This window comes from Artemia sp. Qi Xiang Cuo, chromosome 1 (assembly GCF_049724085.1).
Source record: "Artemia sp. Qi Xiang Cuo chromosome 1, ASM4972408v1, whole genome shotgun sequence".
NCBI classification, from domain to species: Eukaryota; Metazoa; Arthropoda; class Branchiopoda; order Anostraca; family Artemiidae; genus Artemia; species Artemia sp. Qi Xiang Cuo.
The window spans coordinates 27,696,813-27,711,235 of record NC_142794.1 but is presented as its reverse complement, the minus strand read 5'-3'; the positions used below and the strand labels follow the sequence as shown (position 1 = coordinate 27,711,235).

The 14,423-nt window shown below is 35.5% G+C and overlaps 1 protein-coding gene across 7 annotated transcripts in view; it reads left to right on the top strand.

Annotated features, from left to right (window-relative positions):
* LOC148956169 (hypoxanthine-guanine phosphoribosyltransferase-like) overlaps window positions 1-8,074 on the top strand; it is a 114,961-nt gene extending 106,887 nt beyond the window's left edge. For all 7 annotated transcript variants that reach the window (XM_089097459.1, XM_089097547.1, XM_089097379.1 and 4 more), the window contains exons 6-7: window positions 3,536-3,612; window positions 7,918-8,074. In XM_089097459.1, the coding sequence (XP_088953585.1) occupies window positions 3,536-3,612; window positions 7,918-7,965 (125 nt within the window). In that variant the 3' untranslated portion in view covers window positions 7,966-8,074. The remainder of the gene's footprint in view (window positions 1-3,535; window positions 3,613-7,917) is intronic.
* Window positions 8,075-14,423: the final 6,349 nt, after the last annotated feature.

Here is a 14,423-nt window from a genome sequence, read left to right as displayed (position 1 = left end):
TTCGACTATTAAAAAGGGTACTATCCCTTTGAATTTCAAGTCGAATGAGCCTTTTTTCAAGTTTCTACGACAAAGATTTCAATAAAGACCGTATATACCCTCAGGGCATAACTTATAATCCTTGCCCTGAGGGTTGTGGGGGAGTGTCCTCCTCAAAAATATATTTTCTATCTGGAAATCAACTACACTGAACAAAATGGCTATCTCAAAATTTTTATTTGATGGGTTTGGGGGAATGATTGGTGTGTGTGTGGGGGGGGGGGGTTTAGATGGCCTTCAATCACTTTCGACTATTAAAAAGGGCACTAGCCCTTTGAATTTCCAAGCAAATGAGCTTTTTTTGTAGTTTCTACGACAACGCCTTCTTTAAAAACCTTATATGCCCCCAGGGCATAACTTAAAACCCTTGCCCTGAGGGCTGTGGGGGAGTGTCCTCCTCAAAAACATATTTTCTATGACTCACGCTGAACATCAACTACGCTGAACAAAATGGCTATCTCAAAATTTTGTTTGGATGTGTTGGGGGAAATGATGGCGGGGGGGGGGGCTAGTTGCCCTCCAATCACTTTCGACAATTGAAAAGGTCACTAGCCCTTTAATTTCCAATCGAATGAGCCTTTTTTTAAGTTTCTAAGACAAAGCCTTCTATAAAAACCTTATATGCCCCCAGGGCATAACTTAAAACCCTTGCCCCAAGAGTTAGTAGGGAGTGTCCTGCTCAAAAACATATTGTCTATGTGGAAATCAACTACGCTGAACAAAATGGCTATCTCAAAATTTTGACTGGATGTATTTGGGCGAATGATGGGCGTGAGAGGGGGGTTAGTTGCCCTTCAATCACTTTTGACTATTGAAAAGAGCACTAGCCCTTTAATTTCCAATTGAATGAGCCCTTTTTTGAAGTTTCTACGACATCGCTTTCTATAAAAACCTTATATGCCCCCAGGGCATAACTTAAAACCCTTGCTCTGAGGGTTGTGGGGGAGTGTCTTCCTCAAAAACATATTTTCTATGTAGAAATCAACTACGCTGAACAAAATGACTATCTTGAAATTTTGATTGAATGTTTTTGGGGAAGTGATGGGCGTGGAAGGGATGTTAGTTGCCTTCCAATCACTTCGACTATTAGAAAGGAAATTAGCCGTTTCAATTTCCAATCGAATGAGCCCTTTTTGAAGTTTCTACGACAATACGTTCTATAAAAACCTCATTCGCCCCAAGGGCATAACTTACAACCCTTGCCCTTACGGCTGTGGAGGGATATTCATCTTCAAAGACCTAATTTCCAGAACTTTCAACTACGTTGAACAAAATAACTATCTTAAAATTTTGATTGGATCAGTTTGGGGGAAAGGTGGACATGAGAGCGGTGTTAGTTGCCCTCCAATCACTTTCGACTATTAAAAAGGGCACTAGCGCTTTGAATTTCCAATTGAATGAGCCTTTTTTCAACTACGTTGAAAAAACATATTTTCTATCTTAAAATCAAGTACGCTAAAAAAATGGCTATCTCAAAATTTTGATTGGATGTGTTTGAGGGAATGATGAGCGTGGGGGGGCTAGTTTCCCTCCTATCACTTTCGAATATTAATAAGGGCACTAGAACTCTCAATTTCCAATTGAATGAGCCCCTTTTGAAGTTTCTACGACGACCCCTTCCATATGAAATGCCCAGCTCTTAAGAAAAAAAAGTACATTGTGCCAACATCGTTCTTATATGCCCTCAAAGCATAACTTAAAATCCTTGCCCTGAGGGTTGTTGGGGAGTGTCCTCCTCAAAAACATATTTTCTATCTCGAAATCAATTACGCTGAACAAAATGGCTATCTCAAAATTTTGATTGGATGTGCTTGGGGGAATGATGGGTGTGTGAGGGGAGGGGGGGGGGGGGGGCTAGTTGCCCTCCAATCACTTTAGACTATAAAAAAGGGCACTAGCCACCCCAATTTCCAATCGAATGAGCGTTTTTCGAAGTTTCTACGACAACTCCTTCGATACGAAGTACCTGTCGAAGAAAGATGAAAAAAAAACACATTGTGGCCACATCGTTCTTTACTTAGGCAACGTTAACGTGCTGCCTATGAAATGAGTGTCACAAAGCCATGTTTAAACAGAGCCTTATTGCTTTTTGCTGGTTTTCTCGGAATTTTTATCCACTAGTTTCCCAGTAAGAATGTTTTAATCGTTTATTTCTGTTGTTTCGTAACACTAATAGTTTACAACTATTGGTGGAAACAGCTACTATTTAAGGTTTGTTGTTGATGCGTTTTGGATGATTTTCTCGATACTGGCTCTGAAATAAAAAAATAATATTTGGGTCACGTTTTGCAGTTTTTATGGGTATAGTCTTTTGGAATATCTATTGAGGGGGTATTTTACCCGACCCCTCCTCTATCCCTCCCGTGTGTGTGTATGGGACGATGCGTCTCAAATAATTTGATTTTAGAGTCTCTTGTTCAATTAAAAGTAATTTTTAAATGCTTTATTTCTGCCTTTGTCTTTTTTTAAGGAAGCTTTTAAATCAAAGACTATACGATATAATACAAATTTTGATGTAGAGCTCGTGACAAATTTTTCAAAATATTCACTTGCCTAAGAAACAAATGTTTTTTTTTTTTTTTTTACTTTGTATATTTATATATTCTTATGTACACGCAAAAAATAGATTTATTATTTAATCAAGTTAGAGAAAATTTTGAACTCTAGCCAACGATCAGAAACGTAGCCAGGATTAGTATTTAGGGACCTGGTCTAAAATAGTTACGTCTAAAATGGCTAGTACTAAAATCAGGGAATATATATAGCTTTAGAATATTTTTTTTAGCATACTCCTTGATAAAAAACAAGTGTCAGTTCTGAAATGAAAGAGTCAAGAGGTTCTTTTCTATGAATCTAAAATAGTTGTAAAGATATTAGATCATTATGGAAGGAAGATTAAATACCGGTTTAGAAGTTAATATATGGCTTTTTGTTGTTTGAGGGAGAGTTAGGCGTGATTTGGGCATGTAATGCTACAGGCACAAAACTTTAGCATGAACGGTGAAGTGTGAATTTGACAGAGGCTAAACATTGGATAATTTATTGCTATTAAAGATAAAGATTCTGTTGTATTTGAGATGGCAATGGCTGGCAATCTGGTATAGCTTTAGAATTGTTTAGCAAAGTCCTTGAATAAAAAAAAGCGTCCTCAAATGAAAAGTTCATCACGATCAAATACTGTTTTATAGGTAATTTGCTGGGTTCCTGTTGTATGGAGAAAAGGTTTGTGTTATTTCCGCTTAAAATGCAACAAATGAGAAACTTTAGCATTAAGTATAGGTCAGTAGTACGATATGCGAGGAACGTAAATTTATTACGAGTTAAACCAAAAAATGAAATAGGTAAAATAAAAACAGCTTTTATCGCAAGATTCCAGGATTTTCTAGGAATAAAAATGGTAGTGCATAGTAATCATGACAGGAACCCGTTTGAAGATTCTTAAATACTTTTATATTCATATAAACATATTTCTAATAGAATTATTTTTCTCCCTTAGATTGTGGTTTTGAGATACCTGACAAATTTGTGGTTGGTTATGCATTGGATTACAATGAATATTTCCGTGACCTAAATGTGAGTGTTCAATTTAGACTTTATTAAATTCATTTACGTTCTGTCTAGTCGGTCTAGTTCTACTTTCTTCTTTGCCTCTTGTTTCTTTGCCATTTTTTGTTTCTTTACTGTGTTTTTTCTTCTTTTCTCATTTTTGCATCTGTATTTTATTTTTAAATATGAAGCTAGTGTAAGGATGGTATCCGTACGTATTCTAGGATTGCAGATATTCTGGGAAATCTTTCTTGAGATTTATCAGTTTACGACCATTTGAATAGTGTAAGATCACGTTGTTCTAAAACATTTAGGAGATAGTAGGCGTTCCAAAGGCCCTATCCCAAAAAATCTTATCTCGATCATTATACCTCCTGCGCCAGGACTATTATTTAGTTATTATCTCTTCTTTGGCTGAGCACCAAATGCTATAGTTTTCAGTAAAATTTTAATTCTTTTCCGAGTTGCTTGGCACCACTAATAGATTCATTCCTCCATCTATTAGTGCTAATAGTATCCGGGAAAAATTCAAGTCAAGTTAATCATTAGGCTCCAAAGCAAAACTTGAGCGAACCAAATCTTAAACTTTAATATTTGATAAAGGACAAGAAAGAAAGGACACTTGAAGAACAGTTATATCAAAGAAAGAAACATCAAATACGCCATAAAGAGAAAAAAAACGTACTCAAAATTCAGTTTCTGACGAGTTGTTGTCTATTGACAAAGAAAAAGGGAATAGAATTCTGATTATTTCACTGAACAAGGCAAGTGATTCCAAGCGGAAATACTTGGGTAAATGGAACCAAACTGGGATTGGACTGTATGTATTTTTGGCAGATCAAAATTTAGGACTGTGGAACTGAGTTGACAATTTGAGTGACGGAGAGAACACAGGTTGTTCAGTGTTATTGTTTACGAGAGGCTGTTCACATCATCACAGTACAGCTGCAGTTTATAACTATAGGTGGAAACAACCACATTTGAGAAAGAAAAAATAATTAAATTTAGACGTAACAATGAATTTAGAAACGAATACAAAAAAGGCTAATTTAATCAAAAGCTCTATAGCTTTCTGATGATTTCTTCTCAGAAATTAAAACTGACGAAGACCACAATGTCTTTTCCCAAAAAAAAAAGCTTTCTGATGATTTATTATCATAAATTAAAAATGCCGAACACAACAATGTATTTTCCCAAAAAAAAAAAAGCTTTCTGATGATTTCTTCTCAGAAATTAAAACTGACGAAGACCACAATGTCTTTTCCCAAAAAAAAAAGCTTTCTGTTGATTTCTTCTCATAAATTAAAACTGACTAAGACAAAAATTTATTTTCCCAAAAAAAAAAAGCTTTCTGATGATTTCTTATCATAAATTAAAACTGACGAATACCACAATGTCTTTTCCCAAAAAAAAAAGCTTTCTGATTATTTCTTCTCAGAAATTAAAACTGACGAATACCACAATGTCTTTTCCCAAAAAAAAAAAGCTTTCTGATGATTTCTTCTCAGAAATTAAAACTGACGAAGACCACAATGTCTTTTCCCCCCCCAAAAAAAAAAAAAAAAAAAAAAAAAAAAAAAAAAAAAAAAAAAAAAAAACGAGAAGATAACGAGTGTATTTGTGAAAACAATGAATAGCATAAGAGTTTATACAACTAAAGAGGATGTTTAGGCTATATATGCAACAACCGTCATTAGCGAAATATAAAACAAATAGAAAGAAAAGAAACATACTTTACTAAACACAATTTTGAAAGAGTCTCACCTTCATCACCTCTCAAAGGTTCAGCCAAGACTTAGGTTCAGCCTTATCTTCTAAGACAATCTCTTTGACTGAAGTACTCAAAGCTAATATAGCTTCTGTTAATATATTTGTTAATAATATTAAATCAGAGTATAAGAACTTTAAATTTTGATAACAATATTTCAAAAACCCAGTGGTTTCTGACTTATTTCGACGCAGAAATGTGTTGATTATTCTTTTTCGGGCTCTCTCTTATGATGTTATAAATATAACCGTTGTCGGCGTTGGGGCAACTAGAATAAATGGCCACATCCTCACTTGTATGTTTTACCATTACTAGGTAACTTTCTAAGCAGGAATAGCTATCAAACAGTATTTCTGGGGATCAATTCCCATATGAAACAGTCCCTGCATATGTATCCCTATTTAAAGCACCTAGGACATTCAATGAAATTTTTTTTTATCCCAAGGACCCATCTAAGGTCAGTTCGCTCCTGAAAACCGCGAAATTTTAAGATTGTTCTCCATCATAGGTTAGTTCATTGAAAACCGCGAAATTTTAAGATTGTTCTCCATCTTAAGCCAGTTCACTCCAGAAAACTGCGAAATTTTAAGATAGTTCTCCATTGTATATCAGTTCACTCCTGAAAACTGTGAAATTTTAAGATTGTTCGTTTGGCTTTTATGATATTATTCAGCTTTCCGAGTATTATTACATTTTCTTATTGTTGCCACGTTGAACCGTAAAAATAATTATGCAAAACTAATTATTTAAGTTTTGGAACGTCTTTCGTCAACCAAAAACTCAAACACTAACAATCTTTGGGTTCCTAAATACCTTCAGATTAAAGTTACATCCTCTGAAGCCGTTTCATGGCACTCGTATCTGGCTTATTTTGTACTGATTTTTACCCACGTCTCCGTTTTAAAATAGTGGGTGTCCGCTACTACCAAGACTGCATAACTATAGCCTATTCGGATGTTTTTTTTTATTAAAATTCTGTTCCCGACTTTCCTAACAAAAAATTATATATACGGTTTTGTAAGTTTTCACCTAACTAGCTCCAACAGTGAGATTCAAATTTTCACTCGTAAAAAAGGGACTTGCCAACAAAAAGGTTTTCTATAAGCTCAATAAGAAGTTTTTTATAATTTTTTGCTAGCAACTTGGCTTTACTAGGGGAATTATGGAGCTTTTTTTAGATTTGTAGAAACATAAAGAAAAGAAGGGAATCCAATCAAAATTCGAAATAAACGTAAATACAGTAAATCTAGGAAATCCAGTAATAGATGCAATCCACAGTCATAGATGCAAGGTGGAAGGAAAAAGATATATGAAAATACTGTGTACCATGGAGCGAGCGTTTATAGGTTACCTGTTATAAAAATGCTTGTAATTACTTATATTACTTGTGGCGTTAATTACTGAATTCCTTAGGGTTTTACTTACCTACCTACTCACTTGTGCAGTGTTGAATTACTTACCCAATTACTAGTGTTCGTATTGCTGCAGTAAGTGTTCTTACTTTATAAGACAAGAATTGTGCTTATCTCAGACCTTAGTGCCTCCAGAGACACAGGGCATAAGCGAGTAGCCTCCAATCTTCCCTCAAGTGTGCCACTGCATAGATGTCTTCCAACTCTTAGATGAGGCTCGTCTGAAGGGTTCTTCTGTCACGTTTGTGATTGCTACAGAGCGTGGTCCTTGGTCTTCCATGGTGACAGGTGCCTTCTGGTTGCTTGTGCAGCTGTATTTTTGGTCTACGGTCTACGGTCTGGCATGCGGAAAGTACGTCCAAGATATCACCGTCTTCGTTGTCTCACAACGGAGGTGACGTCTCGTTTCTCTATACGGGTACGAATATTGCCGTTGCTAATATGTTCACTCCTGTTGATCCTTCGAATCTGGCGGAGACAATTCTTCTCAAAGACAATTATAAGCTTCACCTGTTCTGTAGTTACCCTTATGCATTCTATTGAGTAACCACCTCGTTTCTCTATACGGGTACGAATATTGCCGTTGCTAATATGTTCACTCCTGTTGATCCTTCGAATCTGGCGGAGACAATTCTTCTCAAAGACAATTATAAGCTTCTCCTGTTCTGTAGTTACCCTTATGCATTCTATTGAGTAACCACCTCGTTTCTCTATACGGGTACGAATATTGCCGTTGCTAATATGTTCACTCCTGTTGATCCTTCGAATCTGGCGGAGACAATTCTTCTCAAAGACAATTATAAGCTTCTCCTGTTCTGTAGTTACCCTTATGCATTCTATTGAGTAACGCCAAACTGACGGAACATTGTTCTAGAACAGCCTGAGTTTCAGCTTCTTGGAGTATACTGTAGATTTCCAGACTGGTAGAAGTCCAGTCTGGTTGACGGTATTTTCTGGTTAAGAATTTTGGTTAACCGTATTTTTATTAATAAATAAACGTATGACTATTATTATTTTTTTAATGAGAAAAAAATCCTATATGTGTCTTTTTTTTCCTATTTTCTTTTTTTGCGTTCCTTTTTCTATAAACATTTTATTCGTGCTTGTTTTATTCCCAAAACAGAATAGTTAGAGGTTTGCTTTCCTTTTCAGCACATTTGCTTGATCAATGAGAATGGAATCAAGAAATACAGCGTCTGACTAGTTTGAAAAATTCAATGTGAAGTCCTTCTATATCTGGATGCCAAATTTTGTTAATTTTCTATTATCAAAATACATACAACATGGATGCACCATGCAAAGAAACGAACATCATTTTATATCACCTCTCTTCGGCAGGTTTTTTCCCTTAGTTTTAAATAATTTAAAATAGCTTTCATTTAATCTGTATTTAATATGGCAAAATTTTTGGTGAGGAACTAATTTGCTCTGCTGAATGGGACCCCAAAATTGAAAACTTTGTACAATAAATTATTCTTGTTTCTTAGTATTCTTCCACTAAGAATACTTTGCATACCTGCGGGGTCAAACAGAATAGAATCAAGAAAAACAGCAATTGACGGATTTGAAAAATTTGCTGTGAAGTGCTTCTATTTTGATGATTTTCTGTTATTGTGTCAAAAATGTATCAATTTTTTTGTATAAAAAATAATTAACTTAACCAGGACTGAACTACTTAACCAAATACTTAATACTTAACTAAAACTTTTTGGCATGCTGACCAATGGTCTGCGTTGCGCAGGTACCGATCTCTTGATTCGATGCCTTCGGCCGAGAGTGCATTGCATGGTTGGGGGCAAATCATCCGACACTTTCCGTGTTTTCCCCCCCAGATTTCTCTAGGTACCCATTTAGAGCTGGGTCGACTTCGGCTGAGCTTATAGAGTCAAACCATTGACCCCGTCTCAAACCAAATAACCAGCGATACCAGGACTCGAACCTCTGACCTCGGGATTTCAAGTCCGGAGCGCTAACCACTTGGCTAGGGCGGCTCAAAAATGTTATACAAAAATAGATATACCCTGCAGAGATACAAATATAATTTTATATCTACTCTTCGTATGAAAATAAGAAAGGAAAGGATATAATAAATGAGAAATGAAATCAAATAGGTGAGAAAACGAGGATTTTGTCAGCCAGTAGCAAAATATGAAGACAAAAAAACAAGCAAATATTTCGACAAGGACCTCTGCCAAGTCTCAGTGCTCATAAAAAAATCAAAAAAAATCTAACCTTTCGAACTGTACTTGGCAAGAGGAGAAAAGATACTGAATCAAAACACCAGCCAGAACCAAATGAAAGAGAATTCACCAATTGGATTGGACAACTGTTCTTTGCCTTGTAATAGATTTTGCCTGTCTGCAATCTCGATTTTCATTAGATATGCGGATTGGTTGTCTTAAATTAGACTAGGCGAAAATATTGATTCAGTCTTTTAATATTAAGTCGAGATATTCAACTCAGTTGAGATGCTGGTTTTTCGTCTTCATATTTTACTACTGGTTGACAAAATCCTCGTTTTCTCACCTATTTGATTTTGTTTCTCATTTATTATTTCCTTTCCTTTCTTGGGTTCATACTTCATGTATAGCCAGTGTGGCCTTGGAATGTATTTATCTCTACTCTTTTCTGTACTTCCTTTTCGTTCCATTGCCATTTTGGAATAATATTTTTCGACCCAGTTCGGACCCTGAAATTTTATTGTTCTTATGATTTTCCCGGTAATTTTCGGTGATCTTCGTGTGTTATACGTGATCAACTGAAATGGAATCAGGAATGCATTGTTTCTATATCTGGGTGTGAAATTTCATTAATTTTCCGTCATTAAAATGCATTCAAATCTAAAATTCAAGTAGACAAAGATAGCCTGGCAGTTTGTTTACGTCAATAGCTATCTGTGGATATGGGCTATGCCAATTTAAACTCTGAAATTTAAATTCTTTGCTTTAATTGAGTTAAATCGTTCATGCCAAATGAGTTGACTATTTGATAGTTATTTTTCTATTCCCACAAAATCGGTAAGAAACTTTAGCACCTCTTGCTAATGTGGAAATAATTATTCAGTAAAATTGTCTTTGCTGATGTTTTCCTTGAATAATATATCTATGGTTTTCTGATGTTCTTTCATGATCACTGTTTTTTGGAGGATATGCATATTTCAAAGAAAACTTTTTGGTGGTTGTAAACCTAGTAAACCTACTTTGCTGACAAATAATTACCTGAGAAATATTTATAATTTTTCCTTGAACCAGTCATAATATGATTTCACCTATAATTCTTCACCTCCAACTTATCAGATGCAACGATTTTCTTTACCAAAAGCAAGAAAGAAAAAAATCTTATAAGATGTTAGACATAAAAATAGATGTCGCTGGATTGCTTGCATAATCAGAAGAGTTTAAGAAAATAGTAATAAATAACAATTTCAAACAATTGCCGTATACATGAAAGTAGAAATGAGTATTTTGTATCCAGCAAGACAGGCCCATAGCCCTGTCGGGGGGAATATAGGTTAACTATGGAAAAAGGTTTTTTTTAGTTTCTAAAGGACCACAAAGTTTTTATTTTATTTAAAGTTCAAATTCCTGCCAGATCCTTCTTCTGGTGCAGGACTGTGCCAGATACCGACAATTTGACTTTAAAAGGAAGTAGATCAAGACTTTTACTTCTCAAGATGTTATGAAAATATTTGAAATTAAAACTTTTACAAGAAAAAAAATTAGTAAAATTAGGTTTACCATAGGCTGTATGGTACTCATCGTGAGAGAAGCCAAATAACCCCTATCCATCCAAATTATTATGAGCATTCTCACTCTATTCTGGATTCTGTTATGGTTTTGTGGCATTGTTGGACCTATTTCGTCATAGAATTTTAACTTATAATTGCTTACCGAAATAAACGAAAACTGATTGGTAAAAAAATATATTAGACGGATCATATTATGACGATAAATATTATAAAGAAATTTAACATTTAAATCATCGGCGGAACTACAGACTTTTAGGAAAAAAATATTTTATTCATTTAGGTCTTCACAGAAGAACAAGTCTTCTTTTTTTTCCAAGCTTTAGTTTTTGTGAATATTTTGCGCTTTAACAATTGAACTTTGCTTGATAGAAATGCTTTATCCTCATTTTGACCGATGACATTGGAACACCATAGGTCCCAAATAACCCTATTCTAAGTTGTTTCCTCGAGCCGTACTAGCCGAGTTGGTAGCGTGCTATACTTGCAATCCTGTGTCCGTAAGGGCAGAGATTTTAATTCTGGTGTCGCTGATTATTTGGCTTGGAATGAGGGTGAGTAGTGTGATTCGAAAAGTTCAGCCAGAGTCGACCCAGCCACAAAGGTTTATGTGGAGAAACCTGAGGGGAAAACACGGGACATATGGGATTTTTGCACCCAGCCACGCATTTCACTCCCGGCCGAAGGCAGGAGTCAGGAGGTCAGCCTGTGCTGCGCGGACCATTGTTTGGATGCGAAAAAGTTTCAGTGTTTGAAGCCATTTCCTTGAGCCTTTTTTCTGTTTAGAATGTACTTTATACCTATAAACTTTAGAAGAGATCAAAATAATAGAAGATAGTTTTTTGTCCTGTAGTGATGCAGTGGGTTTGATCTCAGCTTTGTAATACTGGATCCAGAGTTTGAACTCAGCTGGAGCAACACACTGCATGGCTCGGAATTTAATTCTGGTAATGACATTATGCAAAAACGTCACCATGCTAGTCCAAATAAGAAAAAGAAGAATAGAAGACCGTGTCCTGTGGTAGCTCAGGGGAAGCTATGTCAAATTCTAGCCCGTAAAAATAATGAAAAACCTGATTGGTTGTTTTTTTTATGAAATTTTAAGCCAGTAACAAGTATGGGAGTTTTTTAGTCACAGTATATTTTACTCTTCAGTGCCTGCATCAGGCTTTAACACAGTTGCAAAATCTTTTTACAGTTACAAAATCTACCAAATAATGACACTTTAGCTATGGTGACCGAGTCAAATTTGATTGGATTTTATTGAATAAAAAAAAAAATGATGAAAGTGAGAAGCCATATTCAAACTTAAGACGGACAGGAATACTTCACTTAAAGTGAGACTGCTGCCCCTCAGCCTCATTCTCTTTACTCTAAAGCATAACTATATCTTTCCTGACAGCATTTTAGAGGGCAACAAAAATAGCCGGTTACTAATGCAAGTGTTTTATTTACTGATCGTTCTTCAAAATACTCAAAATGAAAAGTTTATCAAACTAAAGCCATTTCAATTTGGAAGCTGTGAGACAAAAACAATTTTAATTTTGCTCTTTGAGAAAGAATTCCTTTTTTTTATAAAAAGAAAAAGTGGTATTATAGTGTAAAGATAGGGGGGTTAAAGGTGTGATAGTCTTCCAATATATAGGATAATATATGTGCTTTTCAAGTTTTAATGTCAATCTTTTCTCTCAGTTAAAAAAGCTGCTGATTTTTTCTGTTCAATTTGAATGTTACTTGTATCATAACTAGAGTAATCTATACATTAGAGGGTTTCTGCCCCCCTCACCCGCTACTCATTATGCTGTGGTTCAACTTTTGTACAACAACAAGTTGAGAATAAGGGCTTGCTTAGATGTATCTCCTTCATCTATAAAGGAATTGTATTTTATTGTACAAAATAGAATCGAAGTTTTCTAAATATGAGATAAGACATTTTGGTACTTGTGTCTTATAGCCTACACAATCTTAGAATTTATATCGCGAACATGAGACAATAACCGGTTTTCGTGGTCTTTATACCAGACAATCAGCTTCGGCGGGAAACTACATTGTAGATATTTTAATTAAATATTTAGTTGGTATTTTGGTTAGGTTAGGTTAGGCAAGTTTAGGTTCCGTATTTAATGTAATGCAGTCTGGGCGCCCCCTCCCCTTCCATAATTCTTGGTTGTAGTTTCCATAATTTTTTTTACTAGACTTTTATATTTTCATCATATTTTGGTATATTTCATTATGATTAACCTAACTTCATACTTGGAGTGTTGTGGCTGTAGGACGCAAGTACAGACGTTTCCCTATACTTAAGTTCAGTTTTTTTCACAACGCTTTTGTTGCAATATTTTCAAAACTAACACTTCCCATTAATAACATCGATTGCAGAGTTAGTGGGGACCTGTGAAACCCTTAGCATACACGTGGCATGCTTACTCCAAACATATTCCTCCAAAGGAAGGGGACGAGGCAGCCGCGGATCCAAGTTTAAGCTTTGTTTGGGAAATGGACAGATCTTGAAAGAGCAAAGGGGGTACACATTTTGAATGCAACTATTTCTGAAATAGAAATACTGGAGTTTTTGTTGATGTAAGTTTGCCCGTAAGAACAGGGTTGCCAAGGATATAATGACCTGCGAGGTTTTGTATACCGTTGAAGATTAATAGGCAATTACATTTCCATATAGCATATGGAAATGACCCTTTAGAAACAGTATATAAGGAAATATTTCTTAGGGGGTTGGGTGGGGGGCCTGGCCTGTGTTGTCTCCCCTATCCCCATGGATCCCTTCTTGAGGCAAGGTTGTTTAAATATCATTCCCCTCTTTGTTTGTATGAAGAACTGTTAATGGGATGTTTGAATTTTTAACCCAAAATTTGCATTTCGTGGCTTACAAGGCTTAATCGACGTTAATATCTCTGAATATAGCCGTTCGTTTTGGATTCACTGCGGATATTTTTAGAGACGTACCACCGCAGGGCAATACATCCTCTAAAATTGCTATAAAATTAGCTTTCTTCAGTTTTAGGCCAATTGGCTAAATGTTTGTCCTAGTCGCTGCAAAATTTTTGTCTGTAACTCAAATTGGCAAAAATAAGCATTTTTCTGTGCCATAATCTGTTTTGTTTCTTACAAAGGTCACTAAAACTTTGTGCTACTGTTTGAATGAGCTGTCTACCAATACCAACACAATGACTGCTGGTTCGATATTATCGAACCAGCACTATGACTATGTCATAGACAACACTATGACTATGACACCATGACAACACAACACAATCTACCAACACTATGACTGCTGGTTCGATATTTTCGAACCAGCACTATGACTATGACATGACTATGTCATAGAAAACACTATGACTATATGACAACACTATGACTATGACACTATGAGAACACAACACAATCTACCAACACTATGACTACTGGTTCGATATTATCGAACCAGCGCTAAGACTATGACATGACTATGTCATAGACAACACTATGACTATATGACAACACTATGACAACACAACACAATCTACCAACACTGTGACTGCTGGTTCGATATAATCATCTGAGAAAAAAGAAAACACAGTAAACATGCATCCGTGAAGGTAATATTTCGTATTTTTACATATAAGAACGTGAAACCTCTTACAAAGCGTGTTTGATATGCCGAATTTGATATTGAAACTTTCATCAACACCCCATCTCCCCTTTTTTGTTCTCCTTTTTCTAATGCTATCCAAACTCGGAATGAGTATCTCCAAACTTGACGAGTTTTTCGCATCTAATATCATTTTTATATAATAATTTTTTTTTGTCTTATTGTAAAAATCTCTTTGAGAGTTTCAGATTCGGTATTTGCACAGATCACCATTTAATTACAGTTATTGCGCAAACAGTTTGACAGTATATCTCTAGATTTGTTCGT